Source organism: Coptis chinensis, chromosome 1, assembly GCF_015680905.1.
Source record: "Coptis chinensis isolate HL-2020 chromosome 1, ASM1568090v1, whole genome shotgun sequence".
Lineage (NCBI taxonomy): Eukaryota > Viridiplantae > Streptophyta > Magnoliopsida > Ranunculales > Ranunculaceae > Coptis > Coptis chinensis.
Window position 1 is genome coordinate 31,088,363 of NC_141456.1, and position 16,413 is coordinate 31,104,775.

A 16,413-nucleotide genomic window follows, 5' to 3' on the forward strand; every position below is an offset into this window, starting at 1 on the left:
TAAGATTTTGGCAATCATTACCCAGGTGGGACGTGTTTTCTATCCGGCGTTCTATATTTTGGCGGTGTTCGTGATGAGATATCTTCGTTCGTACCACCTACTCGAAGCTTGCCGCAGGTCGGTCTTGAGGTCGCTTTGGATTCATCTATCTTTGCGCACGTGTAATACGCTAGGGCGTTGTTCTCGTGTCCGCCTTGGAGGTCGATATCTTCGGTTAAACATGCTCCTCGCGAGTGCGATGCCCTATGAGGATATCGCTCCCCTACACAAATCACGAGATGACATAGAGAAAGATTCGCCTTGTCCCACGAACAACATGCGATCACCTAAACTCTTTACTTTAGACCATGGCGATGAGACGTTATTAACATTCAACATGAATACCTTGAATTTAACAGTGTTGTAACTTTTGCTACTTGATTCAAAAAGCCGATCAACCATTAGCAATTGGCCTGACGATTCCACCAAATAAAAATAATCGGAAATAAAATCAGGTCGATCCGGATTAGGTGGACTCGCAAAGAGGGTTGCCTTTGGGCAAGAAGCCCCGACTTCCTCGTCAGGTAAAATGATCACCCTTCCAATGTAGTCTAGAGCATAAAACTTTCCATCAAAATGTATGATATCATCAAAGAAACACCATCCTCCTTCAACAGTTTTCCATCCCTCATCTCCAATTCTACACCAAGCCAATTCGTCACGATCTCCATATATAGCCATGGCTAGGCAATTCTTTCCTCTAGGACTCGAAGATAACACCAACTTTTTAACACAAAAATGCTTCATCTCAGCCAAACTGAAAAACCTAATCTCTTCTTCTCGCATATTTACGGTCATGACTGAATATTCCGCACCAATTCTCTCTGGGATATACTCCAACACATTTGGAAATGTCGTCAAAGGTGGAAGCTGCATACGAGTACTAGTTAGCGGATTTATAAGATTAATGGAAGGGCTATTTTCTAGTTGTACTAGCCATCCTTTAGAAGATCCTTTCCACAACCACTGTTCAGTCTTTGCTAGTTTCAATTTGTGAACCTCACTGGCTGCAAAGAAAAGATTGAACACTTCAGAATCAGTGTGGTTGCATGGGAGCATAAGACCTGGTAACGTGAGTGGTAGATATTTTGGTATTTTTGGTAGAGAAGATTTCCAAACCGGGCAGACTGCGCGAAGGCGCACATAGTCACTATAAGAATCGAGACGCACCACGATCTCGTCTAGCAAATAATCAGCTATATCAGACCAATCCATCTATCTAGAACCGATTCTGCTGTTGTTTACACTAGAGTTCTTCGTGTCCAAATCGTACACACGAAAGGGGCTTATTGTTTCACATAGCTATTTCCGCAAACACTCTTTACTATAACTCTATAAGTATTATATTGAGATTCTAAACACAATTAATTTGCTAAAAGATATGACGGGAGATACAATGTATTTCCGTTGTCTTTTGCACGCTCAATTACAAGATGTCAAGATCGAATCGTTGAAAAACTAGGACACTTTAATTACAATATCGATCAATATTGTAAGAGCAAGAGTTGGGGTGGGGTGTGATTGGAGCTGATCATCAAATGAGCTGCTCAAGCTTGGCTAGTATATTAAATTAACAAGCTGAGCCAAGCAATAAGAGATGGTATATATTCATGCTTATCGTGCTGACTGCTGAGCTTTAACATAACCTCACTGAAGAGATGGTAGATAGTCAGAGTCAGTGAAAGAAATAATTGCTTGTATAACTCACTGAAGATGTTGATGTTGTGAAACAACTTCAGTAAAAGCCTTTGTTGCGTGGTTATCAAGCAAATTAAGTAGCATTTTGCCAACAAAATTTCCATCATAGTTGCTGCAGACCTGTAAGAACCTTCATTACATAAATAAAAAGAATAAGCAATTTTCATTGAATTGACAGGCTTCCTTACATCTCAAGTACAATGAACCACCAATAGTTGCAGCAGGATTAAGAACACAAGTAAGAATGACAAGTTGGAGTTCATCAAGCAGCATGTTGGTCCTCCTATCTTCTGGAAACAATCTTTGGGACTCAATAACTCCATGAATTCTGATTCATCGGAACAAACCTAAATCATGTGTCACAAGTTCAGTACCATCTGCATTACCATGTCATTCCAAGAGTCAATGGGCCCAGGTAAGCACCAATGCAGGCAGTCGTTCTGAACTGTCGCATTTATATCTTTCGCAAACGGGTGGAAATGCCTGTACGGACCTGGATGTCCGTCAGGCCTTAACAATGACAGTTGACTAGTGTCCAACAGTTTTATAGTTAGTCCCCTTTGGGATCCGACCTCTGCTGCCTTCTCAAACTCCTCTAGTTCAATGGTGCGCATCATTGAATCGATGTCAATCAAATCCATTTCACCTTGTTTAAAAGGAACCATTCTCTTGCAGGTACCTCCACTGAACCATTCCCCATTCTCAAAGTGGTCTGGCGTGGCAGCTCTAAACATAACTGTTGCATCATGATCCGATGAAGTGATGAAGTTGAAAACCATTTGAAGAACTTTGGTAAGCATAATCCACTCCAACTTCTGTCAAGTTCTTCCCTGGACAGTAGTGGCAACCCTTGATTGTTTTGTTCTCATAGTAGATTGCTGTTTTGAGAAACCATTTCCCACCGGCAATTACCATGTAATCATAGTTCTGATATTGGTCAGTCCACTTCTTATCGACTTCATCGAGATACAACTGAATTTCAGCAGATGAAACTCCATCACTGTCTTCAAAAGTTTCAGCGTGAGCAAGAAAAGGAGACCAAACAACTGAGAGGGTGAAGTTGTGTGATGGGAAGTGCCATATCTTTGATCTGTATTCCTTATCATGATAGACCTCAACTGCTTCTTCCACCTAGAATGCATGAAAGTTGACTTAATCAATCACCTTGTTTCCATACGAGACTAATTTGGAATCACAAGATAACATTGGAATCACAATGTTACGTAAATAAAAAAGTAGACAAATTGCCAGTACTACACCCACCCGAACCCAGCAGACTGGAAAACATAAAATGGCATACAGTGCATATATCTACACATTCAGGTAGAGATTTTGATTCGTTGATGCAAATTGTTTAGTGGAGGAATCAATATCTCGACTGGAGCTTCTTCCATGAAGGCAGGAACCAAATTAACTTGAATCAATAGTTGTGACAAATGAGAATTTTTTGGAAGTAAGCTAGTGTTTTTATTCAAGATAAGATCTCACGAACTGACAAAGTTTTACACAGGCCAAAATCCTCCTCTCGTTGGACCACCATTCTAGTACATCAACGAATGGCAGTGGTGAACTAGGCCATTGCATATTATTAAATTTACTAACTTGTAGAAACCTGTTACTAGATGAATGACAGAGATGGGATTTCATTGAATATTCAAATGCATTGTGCGGTCTTAATATGCAGAAGAATCAGTAAGAATCCCTAGTGATAACTGATTACTAACTAATACAACATATCTGTAGTGGTGTAGGGCAAATAATTAATTAAGCTAACTCCTTGTTATGGGCTCGCAGTCTGTAAATGTGTTTACGGTGGTTTTAAACTTTAAAGGTGACGGAACTATCATGCCATTAATATACTAGAAGTAAAGGACTAAGTAAGGAAGGAGAAGTGATTCAGATCTAGATCGTCATGGTTGATGTTAAACAGGGAAGAGATAGGGGAAGAAATTGGTGCATACAGTCAACAGATAAACCAAACCCACAAAACATACTTCTCCTTTTTCTCTTTACCTATTTTGTGTTAGGTAGTGAGAGAGAATACTGGCAAATAAACCATAAAGAAAACTCGAAAGTATAAGAATAAACAGTATATGAAGTGCCAAGTATTGGAATTTTTAAGGTCCAATCTATGAGCAGATCTTGGAAGCATTTGGCACTATAAGCTACTTCTTTTCAAGAGTTCATAATAAAACAGTTCCCTCCTTACTTTGAGTATGTGCTAATTGCATATGAACCTGTGTAGACCTCTCCTCTCATTGAGGAGGTTGCGAGTTCAAAACTCACTAGCGTTGGCTGGGGAGTTGTCCCTCATGTATATGTTTAAGCCCTTAGGGCTGGTGATGGTAGTAGCCTTCAGGCCACGTTTTTCGAGAGTCGGTTACAGCCTTCGGGCCAGATTAACAGTGACGTAGCTACTTACTAGGACCATAGGCGAGAGCAGGTCTTTGTAGAGCTAAAGGCGATGAGACTACTCAAGTGACGCACAAGGACATGTTCATGTTTCATTCGTTAAGACCTAGTTGCTTGGGTTGTAAGCAACAACCTCTCTCTACAAAAGAGGTTTCTGAAAAAAAAATAGAGTATACCCCTAGTAGGTAAAAGGGCAAGGAGTTCTCCTAATCTTTACTTGTGCTGCAATTAACATATGTTTAGATAGAATGATGGACTTTTTGTTACTAATGCCTAAGCAGTTTCTAAGAATAAGCAGGTCATAATTTCAGGTTGCCAGACGTATACCCTTGTTAACTGAAAGACGGCTGTAAACAGTATACTAAGTCCATTTTGGTGTAGCAGTGGAATGAAAACATATGTAGGAGAAGATAAAACTAGTAACAAGAAGTTGGATGTAGCAATGGGATCAGACAGGTAAACAATCCAGATACAGAATTATTATATAAGATAATCACCACTTTTCAAAGGACTAATTGCATATGTAGTAGTAATGCTGTTCGAAGGGGGCATGGGGCATGTTTTGTCATGGAAAGAACTCCCATAAAAACATACTGCCTCTCTCATTTTGCAGACTGCAAAATCTTTGCCTTCCCTCTTGCCTATTTACTCCACTTACCAAAACTTTCTTATTTTCAGTATGTAATCATTTGCATTGTATGACGCAAAGGCTCTAAGTTCACTCAAAGTTATTGGATAACATATTTCCAAGGTAGAACCGTAGTTACCTTTGACAGAATGCAAAGCAATGATTGGACATGGTTACGTGAAATTGAATCGCCAATAAATGCCCAAGACTTATTTCTCATCACAACAAGAAACCTCTCTGCATCAAACTGTGATAGCTCGCAATCCCGTGGCTTCCACCTCCAGTAAAGATAACCAGAATCCGGGCGCCCATTCCTCATACAGTTCTGGGGCTCCTGTATAACATGACAGGTCTCATTGGTGTAAATTGGCCCTGATGGATTTGGGATCCAGTCTCCAGTAAAAATATCACATTTTTCTGCATTATGATTATTATATGGAGTAAGACCTCACAAAGGAAAAAAGTACGATAATAAGCTCAATAAGCATAAACACTTCAATAACGCATAACTCTATCTTTGGAGACATAAAAAAGTATATGAAGTGCTTTATAATATTTCCAACTTTCAAAAAGAAAAAGATTAATTTCACTGTATGAGAATGAATAAAGTGCAATGTAGCACTATCTCTGGGTTTCTCTGAATCATTAGCCCAAAAGGCTTAACAGAATTAAAGCATTTTCAATCATCAAACAAACTTAATGTGAGCTTATTAAACAAATTGCCCAAAACACCACATTCTTATTAAAAAGTAAAACAGTGAGTGCAAATCAAGTTTTCTTGAGATCCCATTTTTAAATTAGTTGATCTCCTTCTATCTTCAGTCTTTCACAAAAGCCCAACTCAAATCTAAGAAAATGAACATAGCACTATTTGGACAAATATTACAAATTTAAAGTAATGAATCCATTCTACTTGTCATCATTCACAAAGCCCAAGCTCAAATCTAAGTATGAAGAAAACTTTCATACCTTTCTGAGCATTCTGATCTCCAGCTTGTAAGATCTCAGAAGAAACAAGAGTTTGAGCAGGAAGTACTAGTGACTCTACACTTGGTTTTTCTACTTGTTCTACACTGATGGGCAAATATCCTATTGAGTGAGAGTAAAGAAGACGAAAAGCAAGACCCATTAAGAAAAACGTAACAGCAAACTTAGCTATAACATGATTGTTCTTGTTAACTGAACTGCATGGGTTCCACTCAAATCTCATTTTCTTCACCATTTTGTTACTTAGTGCAAAAATGATGATGGGCAAGAAAAAAAAAAGTTCTTGAGTGTAGAAGCTTGGTAACAGTGTTAATGATCACGGTAGTGTCAAGAAGTTGAGATTTGAGGAAGGAGAAAGAGATAAACAGGATAGAGACAAAAGGTTGGAATTTAATATAATGAGTAAAAGATGAGTTGTCTTCTTCTTCTTGGTAGTTGGAATAGAAAGTGTAGTAAGCTTGTTTAGTAGCTGTAGTTAAAAAGAAGAGGAGTGTGAAATATGAAACGAACATCTACTGGTGTCACTAGTCAGTGCTAACCATTTTTTCTGTTACTATTTTGTGCTTCTGCCCTTCTAATTTCCGACTTTGTTATTAAAATGTTATTAAATGTACAGTTATTAGTGTCTACTTGTCTAGTGATTATAAGAGAAACATTTGGTGTGGAATCAGACAATCAGGTTGTGATTATTTTAGGCGGATTTTAATGAAAGGGAAATTTCTCGAGCAAGGCACAATAATAACAATAATGTCAATTTGTTCTCAATTCGGGAATTGTCAACAAGTTATTAGTGCAAAACCTGTTGTTTGCGAAATGGAGATAATTATACTAATCTACCGAATTCAAATTTGTAAATCGACGAATACATGTGGCAAACGACGAGTCGGCAAATGACCATAGTGACATAGTCTCTGTAGGCCACTTCTATAAATTTACTGTCGGTAAATGCAACTACTCTGATTAAAAAGGAAAAAGTTGTACACTCGTACCTCATGCCCAACAATTCTAGCTATCTTTTTTCTCATGCTGTAACTTCACTCCCATAATAATGGTTTCTTCATGTGGAAAACAAACGAGAACAAGACAGAGATCTCCAAAACAAAACTACATAGATGTGTGTGTGTGTGCGCACTTTTGCGGCATGTTTTCTTTGACAATAATCATTATTGAATTTTTCACGGACGTTTATGCCACTTCTACGGATTTATGCACTAAAAATCTTTGGAAATGTCAAAAATGTCCATCGAAAATTCAGTTCCCTTACTTAAACTTCGTGTGCAACTTGGGTTTGTTCTGAGTACACTGGCATACAGCAAAGTGATTCCAAAAACACCACAAATCCTACTATGTCAGACTTGCCTAACAAAACCTCTTCCTCTACAATCCAATCAACAAAACCAAATATAATCAAGTGAGCAGAGGGAACGTTTTTGGGCCGAGTGGCTCAAAAAGTATTTTGGTTGGTTTCTGTTAGTCTTCATTCTCGAGCAATTTCTCCTTCACTCTCCCTCTCCCTCTCCCTCCTTCCTTCTCAACCAAACCCAACTCTCTTTCTCCCCAGCACAAACCCATCTCTCCCTCTCTCTTCTCCACCTCTACTCACGCCCCTAGTGCTTGCAGTTATCTAGTACGTATTTAGATTCTATCAATTAGTTTCTACGTAAAATCATTCCAGTGGAATGTCAATGTAACATCAGCAAGCTGCAAATGAAAAACTTTAGGACCATCATTGCTTGGAATCTATCGCAGGTAGCCAAAATCATTTGTCTTCTGGTACTCCTATTGAGTGCCTCCAACGAAGTGAAAGAACAGTTCGAACACGAGTAACACATAGGAAATGAGAAACCATAGGACCAGCCCATTAAATGCTCTCAAGTCTCAGCTACAGCCTAGATATATGGTCACTCCTAGAGAAGCTAAGTGCATTATTGGCCCCGTGGTGTTCCTACAAAGAGCCTTCAAAATCAATACCTACCGTCATAAAAATAACTAAAGAAGAATTTAGGATTTCAGGATAGACCATTCTGATGGAGGCTTGTAGGCAATATTTTGTGTTATAAAATTTCCCATCCCTACTATTTTTCACAAGACTAAAACAAGAAAGTTGTGGATCACCGTCATACAAGAACACACGGAAAAAAAACGTGTTAATACATTTTCACAATAATTCATCACGGATAACTCTATAAGCATTCAAATCATTGTAAACTGTAAATGATCTAAGGCTTAAGCAATATACAGGATTACAGCGGAACTCTTCAGTCTTAACGTCATGGACCACTCTAATTTGATTCTTCAGTCAGACAAAAACTGAACTTAATGTCTGGAGTTCAATAGCAAACAAAGAAACGCAGGAAATTAGCTTACTGCTTACTGTGAGCGTGCATTGTCCGAAATGGTTGCAAGAAAGTTAAAAACACATCTTCTTACTTTACTCCGTTAACTCTACACAAAGGCAAATATCTAGTTATCTACACTACTTCAAAAGGCAAATACCACAATAGTCCTCCAGTGTCGCCAATATAATTCTGCCAAGCACTAAAAGTTCGATTCCTACTAAATTAGCTGTTCTACAATACTAAAACACGAGTAAGTCGCTAAATTCTACATATTTCAAGTGGAATAGATGGTTTGGAAGGGAGGAATCTCCCGTGTGTGTGGTGTGATGGTGGTCTTTTTCTGTGTAAGATGTTTCGGTGAGTAAAGAAGATGCACAACAACCCATTGACTCAGTTCAGCTGAATGGGTCAGTGAGTTGCAAATTGTGAACCAAGGGTTGTTTGTTAAATTTTAACTAATAAAAAAGAAAGGAAAGGAAATAAATGGTTCAATGTAGAAATGAAAACAGTTTTAAAATTGTGTCTGTTTTGTTTTGTTTTTTTTTTTCCCCTAAAATTTTTAGGTTTGGACCATGGACTCAAAATCATTTCCATTTCCCTAGTTTTGTTTCCGTATGAAAGCAGCCTTTCCTTTCCATGGGCAAACAAACAATAAAAAAATTATGGAAAATGTGGACCACACCTCTTTTCATTTTCTTTCCTTAGTATTTCCTTTAGAACAAACAGCCCCAAGTGAAACACGAAGTATATGAAAAGTTGAAATTGGTTTCAGAGAATAAAAATCGTTGAAGAGAGAAATTTCAAGGATGGGTGCTTTTTTTCTACTATTTTGTTTTCTGTGTATCCGTGTGGGTCAGTTTTGAAAACTAGATAACTGATAACTATGTAGAACGAAGATTGGACACTTGTTTTTTTTTTTCCTTCTTTCTACAACAACACGTCCATTGTCAGTCTCTGATAAATACAAATTTAAGCAAATTAACTATCTATGCGTAAACACAAATAATCAATTAACTAAATAAGTGCTTAATCAATATTTCTACTCTCAATTCATTATACAATATATAAAGAGTACGGATTCGTTCCACTCATAAACTATCAAGACATAAATAGAATTCAACTAATCAAACAAAATGAACAATGATGAGAATAATATATGATGTGAAAACAATAGATATAATGATGATAAAAAGGTATAGAGAAGATTCAATCCACCACGCAATTTGATTGACCATTAGGTTGATTATCGAATTGCCTATTGATCTCTAGTGAACACCAAGTCCTCTCGGATTAAGGCTTCACTAGCATGAGAGTTTAGCTCCACCACAAATCTCTTTGGTGGTGGCTCTAAACTCTAGTTCAAGTCTTATGATCTTTACCTCTAAACAATCAGAAGAATCAAACTTAAAACGCTAATACAAATCCATAACCATACTAATTACCAATTATCCTCACATGGCTCTATAAACCTCCTCTAATGGAGGTTTAACCTTGTGTCATAAGAATAATATTAACTAAAGATTGAATAGAAGACATAATTTAAAGATACTTGAATTAAAAGTAAACTAAAGCTTTTATTAATAATTCTAATGGAGGCTACAAACTAAATTTATAAACTAAAACTGAGAGAGAGAGAGAGAGAGAGAGAGAGAGAGAGAGAGAGAGCCCTAATTTATTCTAAACTAAAGAGGGGAGTATCCCATCTTTGCTTTAGCTTTAACCCTTTTTATTAGGAGAGGGTTAGGTTACAATTTCGTGTATGGGCTTTTAGGCTAGGTTATTGACCCATAAATCAAGTCCATAACCCAATTGGGTAAATATAATCCAAGACTTTCAATTCTGGTCGTGTTACTATAGCACACGATTTCATTAACTTATACTACTCTGATCGAGTCAAGGTCTAGACCATTGGAAAGAACTTTCTGAGCCGGTCATTTTGATATAAAATGGGCCTAATTCCGAGGCCTGACTCAAAATATATGACCTTTTGAAGTTCTATTGACTTTTCTTCAGCTCTCTAATCCGGTTTGACTTTCACTTAACAGTGTTGACTTGGGCTTTTTAAGGGCTCTTTCTCCATCAAACTTGGGCTTTCTTCATGGAACTTCTTTAGCAATCATTTTAGCTCCTTTTAGCGCCTAATTAGTAACGAATTGACATTTATTCAACTCCGAAGCCTGAAATACTCAAAATATGTAATTAGTGATAAACCTATATTATTAATAACATAATTGGTTAAATAGAAATACTATTAAAGGGTTTAAACTACAGTTTTGGGCTCTTATCAAACCACCACCAAACAACATTTTGCTTTTCCTCAAGCAAATATGTGAAATTAAAATAAGTGGCCAAAAATTTATTTTTAACTAGTCTCGTTTCGCTGAGTGCGACTGCATTGACCATATGCAATAAGGCCTTAAACCACTAGGAATTCCCTAGTGGACGAGTTATAGCCTCGTGAGAGTTTTCTAGAGAAGGTACTCACAAACTTCATTTATACTACAACAACTAAGAAATAAAAGTAATTGCTCCCTAATTTTATATCGGAATCTATACATCTCACTAGTATTTAAACAAGGATGATCATTCTAAAACTTAAACTAATACATGCATAATAATCAAATCATCTTAAGAAAAACAACTATACAATGAACTATGATATGAAATGCAATGGCAGGTCCGTTTCTGAAACTTTTGAGTAGCGTGCTTAAGTAGGTTCTCACAAGGAATGTGTCAAAACACATAACACTCTGATTTTTCCACTCAAGTTTGCTAACTCCAGTGTGCAGTGGGTACACGTTTTCTCACAATCTCAATGACAATCTAAGGAAGCCGAGGTCGATCAAACACATCTACCACTTACTATCACACAAATCTATTCCTAATTGAGCTAGATGTCTTTATTAGGTGATACGGGGCGTAGATGTTGGTTAAAGAAGGAAGGAAATGGATATTAAAAAAAAAACAAGTATGAGAAAATAGGGTCTTCATATTATGTAACTAGAGAAAACCTCGTTCTTATTTTACTTCTACACTTTGTTTCCATCCTTAGCCTTTTTATTTTGGCTTTTTGACTCATTTTATTCTATTTTTAGAGTTTTTATTTTATTTTATTTTTCTTTTCTTTTCTTTGGATGGAAACTTTTTTTTCTTTTTCTTTTCTGAAGTAACTAACTAATTTTTGTTTACACATGTTTTTATCTTTTCTTTTCTTCACTCATCCTATTTCTCAGACTTATCCAGATAGGTAGGTTGATTTTATTTTTTTTTATTTTGTTTTATTGGGTAAATGATTTTTGGTTTGTGAAAAGGCTAATGAAAGGCCCAGTGGGGCGACTAGCGGATAATAAATTTCATATATATAGGTGTGAATTTCTGGCTATATCGATCCAAAGAGGGCCTAAATTCTCGCTTAGAATATGGTATGGTGATCAATCAAGTGGATGTGTGATTTCTCTACTTGGAATTTACTTCTCCCTTGTGTCATCACTCAGATATTTTACTCTTATGAGGCTTTTAGGCTAGATGCTCACAGGATATGTATTAAGTACTCTAACCTAGGTCTCGAAAAAAATCTTTAGTGATCTGATCAAAGATGCTCATGCAAAATGTTAGTGAAAAGATCAATGACTATTACCTATATATTAATCTAAGTTTCAAAAATTAAATCCTAATTCAAGTACTACATGAGATTTCTAGACTAATATCATCATGGAGAAAGGAACAATACCATTATCACTAAGTGCCTAGTATAAACAATATTTATGATTTTTAATATTTTATAAAGAAAAGTGTGTAATTTACATCCTAAAAGTGCCTAATTTTTGCAAATGTTTCTATCCCACCCCCAAATAATCGAACGCTTTGTCCTCAAAGTATAAAGAGATAAAGAAAGAATTTACCATAGAAATGTGGCAAAAATTGGCGACTGCACATAATTGAAATATTATAAAGATGATATGATAACATGAAGCACAATTAAACTGCTATTGCATACTAACTAAATTGGAGTAAACATGATGAGGAACAATGGGTGGCAAACCATTTTGAAATGAAATACCAAAATACGCCACCCCCAAACAAAATTGGAAAACTCTTTTTAAGTTTGAAATTTTTTTTTGGCCTATACTCTAGAAAAGTGGTATTGTATAAAAACTTGGGTCTTTTAAAGTCGGATTCCCTAGACTTAATGTGATATATATGTATTAACATGCAGTTTATCATATATCAATAATCTAAATAATTGTGGATCTTTCCATAAATAGTTAACATGGAAAGCACCATCAAACAAAATCAAGCAACAAGATTTCCTATGACGTGGTTTAGTGGAATGGGAGTGAATTCTGATGGATCTAGAACCTAATCGAGCATACAGTTTCTTCTTTGTCTTCCTACTAAAGGGATGCCAAGTGAATGAACGTGAGAAAATGGATGGTTGTGGAAGATACATGGGATGTGGATAATTTTGAGAAGGAAAGAATGGAAAAAATGAAAAAGTGTCAGGTGGCTTGTCCTTGGGTGTTCCTTCTTCACCAGATGGGTTTAGAAAGTTATGAAGCATAGGAGAAACAAGAAGGTCAAGTACAAACTCAATGGTTCTTTGAAAAGGTAGAGGGCGAGGAACATTCATGATGGAAGGTGAATGAGTGACATGAGGATGTGAGGTGGGTGAATGGTGCTCAACTAGTGTTCTTAGTTCTATATCATCAGAGGCCTTGAGATATACAAGACATTCCTCAATAGGTGGGTAAGAAGAATCACTGGGATAGAGGGTGAAAAATTCTTCTTCCGTCATGGCGTCAAGAGATGAGTGGATCCCAATAGGAGGGGACTCGCGAGGTGGCAAAGAAGGGTTGCAAAAGAGTCGAAGGAAATCTTTCTCGATGTTATCTACGTCTAGAGAGTATAAATTGTGATCCTTGTCTTCTTCCATAAGAGGGGTATCTACTAGTGTGGGGACTAAAACATTGGTCGCACTAATGTGAGATACAAAACTCTCAATGGACTTCACCTTTCCTTATACAGGCAAACCTAGTTGTCCCTGTTTGAGTCTAAACATGTTAACCTCCACAAAAAGATTTCCAAAAGAAAGAGTCATTGAGCCATCCCGACAATTTATTTGGGCATTGACAGTTGCCAAGAAAGGACGCCCTAAGATGGTGGGAATAGAATCATGAGCATCTTCTGTGTCAAGAATAACGAAGTCGGCTGGGTACTAAAAATCCTGAACTTTAACGAGAATGTTTTCAACTACACCCTTGGGATACTTAATAGAACGATCGGCTAACTGCAAAGTCATTTTGGTTGGTTGAAGTTTTGTTAGACCTAGTTGTTTATATAAATAAAAAGGGAGTAAGTTAACACTTTCGCTCCCGTGTCTAATAAAGCGATTGTTATGAAGGTATCACCTAAGGTGCATTAATCTGATAGGGCGACCGAGGTCCTTGTATTTAACAATTCCGTTATGTTCAGATAAATAGGGATATTGTTCAGTTAAGAAGGCTTCATTGGGTATGTTGGTTTTCCTCTTCTTGGTGCACAACTCTTTTAGAAACTTAGTGTGTCTAGGTAGACTTTTTATAGCATCTAGAAAAGGTAGGTTTATAGTCAGATTTTTAAACACTTCCCTAATCTCATCAAAATTCTCGTCTTTTTTAGACACAACTAGTCTCTGGGGATACGGTGGTTTATCTCTATATTTAGCATAAGGTTCAAAAGTATTATTAGTCTTTGCATTATTTTTAGCCGTTTTCCATCTAGGTGTTCATATTGGAACCTCTACAGGTGTAGGATCATCAATTTTTATGGTGGTATTTAGTAAGGTTGTACCTCTTGGTTGTGGTTGGACTGGAACTTCTACAGTTGTAGGGTATTCAGTTTCTATGACAGTATTCGGTATGATTTCATTTTCAGCTTCCGTTTGCTGGCGATCTATAAGCATAGTCACTTTGTTATCAACTACTCTCCCTGAACGAAGGGTAGTGACTGCCTGTAGGTCCCCTTGGTTTATATTACCATTACAGTGAATACTGTCTATTTTGAAGGCGGTGTTTGTTAACTTAGGATTAGGCCTTTGTTTGACACGGAAACACTTTGTTTGGTTATTATTTTGGTTAGGAGACATGTCAATAACCTTTTGGCACAAAGATCGCATCGTTTGTTTCATCATATTAGAGTTTTGATCATCTTTGATCTTTCATCAAGTTGGAGTTTTGTTGCATAATTTGATTTTGTTTTTCCAACAAAGTCACTACTACTTTGTCTGTAGATGGTTGAATTGGAATTAAGGCTTGTTGAGCGTTCATGTCTTGATGTTGATAGTTTTGGGTCATGGGCACTAAACCTCTATTCTGGTCACTTAAGTTTCCTTGTCCTTGAGGTTGAGTTAACTGGTTGAAGTTTGATGGTTGTGGTGGTGGTTGTGCATAGACAAAAGGACAATAGAAGTTGGAATGCTCAAGACTAAAACAAATATTACAACGAGTAGATTTAATGTTTATGACTGGAGTGGGTTGTTGTTGAACAAAGAGAACATCTACTTTTTTAGTGAGGGCATCGATAAGAGTTTTAAGCTCGGGATCATGTTTAACCTCGAAAGAAGAAGGAGTGGAGCGGGAAGAGTCGTTATCGCCCCAATTGTTGTTCCTCTTAGATTGATCTTCTGAGAAATTATAAGCCTCCAAGGCTCCTTTACTAAGAAAACTACCCCAGTCATGATATCTAGAACCTCCTTATGACGATGCAAAATCCCCTTGAAGAAGGCACGAACAAGCGTGTCTTTCGCAAGATTATGATGCGGGCATTCAATGAGAAGATCAGTGAAACGATTCCAGGCATCTGAAAAGGATGCATGAGGATTCTAACGGAAGAAATGAATCTTTTGAAGCATTTCATCTGTCTTCAGGGGTGGGTGGGTAAAACTGTTCCATGAACAATTGAACAAGTTGAGCCCATGAGTCCACAGAGTTTGGCATTTGGGCAGTTAACCAAGACGCTGCCTTGTTGGCTAGGGTGAAAGGAAACACCCTAAGTTTAACTTGATCCGGACTTATGCTAGGATGATGGAATGTAGTGAGAACTTGTTTTATCCTACGCATATGCTGGTAAAGTTTGTCGTGGTCTAAACCATGAAAATCCATTAGCAAGTTAAATATATTAGGGGGAATTCGAAAATCCCCCACTAGGTCTACAAGAACGATGCACGACTTAGGGCCATCGTTTAGGGCTTTATAAAAATCAGAGAGAGGAGTCTCTTGTTCTTTAACCATTGATGCAGGTATAGTGTGTGAAATTCTAGATAGGCGTGTGGTATTTATGTCTACAAAAAACAAGCCTGTTTATACTAGAATTAAACTCCTTTGACAGAAGAAACGAGGAGTGAAAGAAGTCTGAATGCCTCCTTGCTACGAGTTTGAATAGCGTCTTGTATACACGATCTCAGTGTATTCAAGAAGATAAAAACACTGAATAACTTGAGTTTGAACTAACCTGTGAAATCGGGCTTATTCACAAGAGGGTGCGGGCGTGCTTGGAATTAGCCTATAAATGGTGCGGGGCGCGCTCTTGCTTGACTCGAAGTCCAGGCGCTTGAGGGCGGGGCGCGCTCAAGAATTGCCTATGGAGGGCGCGGGGTGTGCTCTTGCTTGACACAATATCCATGTTGTTGAGCGCGGGCCGCGCTTGGAAATAGGATATCTAGGGGGCGGGTGCGCGCTTCAAAAAATTTGAAATTTTACAGTAGTTTGCTAAGACGTCTACTAAGTAGCCTGTAAAATTTCAGAACAATCGGAGCTATGAAAGTCTTTCTAATTCCCTTCAAAGTTTGTGAAATAGTTTTCGGACACAATACAAACACCTGAATGGTTAACCAATCAAAACAGAGCCTAAAATCACCAAAATTTTACTGGAGACTCCTGACAGATCATGCGTATTCCTGTAAAACTTTTAGAGTAATTGGAGTTCTACAAACTCTCCTTATTGGCTGTTGTTCCAGAAATTAAGTGTTACAAAACTGCAGAAACATACTGGAAACAATCCACTAGTTAGGTGGTCAAAACAAATAAAAAACTCGTAAAAGTTTTATTGCAAACTCCTGACTTATGATAGATGCTCTTGTAAAAATGTTAGAATTTTTAGAACTGCCTAAGTAACCTTACCCGTCAGTTTTTCCCAAAACTTACTGTTTGAAAGTTGAAATGCAGCATTGTAAAGATGGTATTAGTTCACAAGGTAAAACAATTAGGAAAATTCTGAAACAATTCCAATAAATTAATAACACCTTAAATATTATACCTTAAAAGTTTCAGAATT

At 37.3% G+C, this 16,413-nt stretch overlaps 2 protein-coding genes across 2 annotated transcripts; both read right to left on the bottom strand.

Annotated features, from left to right (window-relative positions):
• Window positions 1-243: 243 nt before the first annotated feature.
• Window positions 244-1,254, bottom strand: LOC147523437 (F-box protein SKIP23-like). Its single transcript, XM_086571058.1, has one exon. The coding sequence runs from the start codon at window positions 1,252-1,254 to the stop codon at window positions 244-246; it is 1,011 nt and encodes a 336-aa protein (XP_086427184.1).
• A 476-nt stretch (window positions 1,255-1,730) lies between these two features.
• Window positions 1,731-6,301, bottom strand: LOC147523438 (protein trichome birefringence-like 25). The gene is given in 4 exon segments (XM_086598551.1): window positions 1,731-2,529; window positions 2,531-2,868; window positions 4,917-5,194; window positions 5,747-6,301. Coding segments are annotated over 4 exon segments (1,302 nt in total). The 5' UTR covers window positions 6,000-6,301; the 3' UTR covers window positions 1,731-2,096.
• Window positions 6,302-16,413: the final 10,112 nt, after the last annotated feature.

Excerpts from the sequence above, each read along its gene's own strand:
- LOC147523437 (XM_086571058.1), bottom strand. The coding sequence starts at position 1,254 with ATGGATTGGTCTGATATAGCTGATTATTTGCTAGACGAGATCGTGGTG.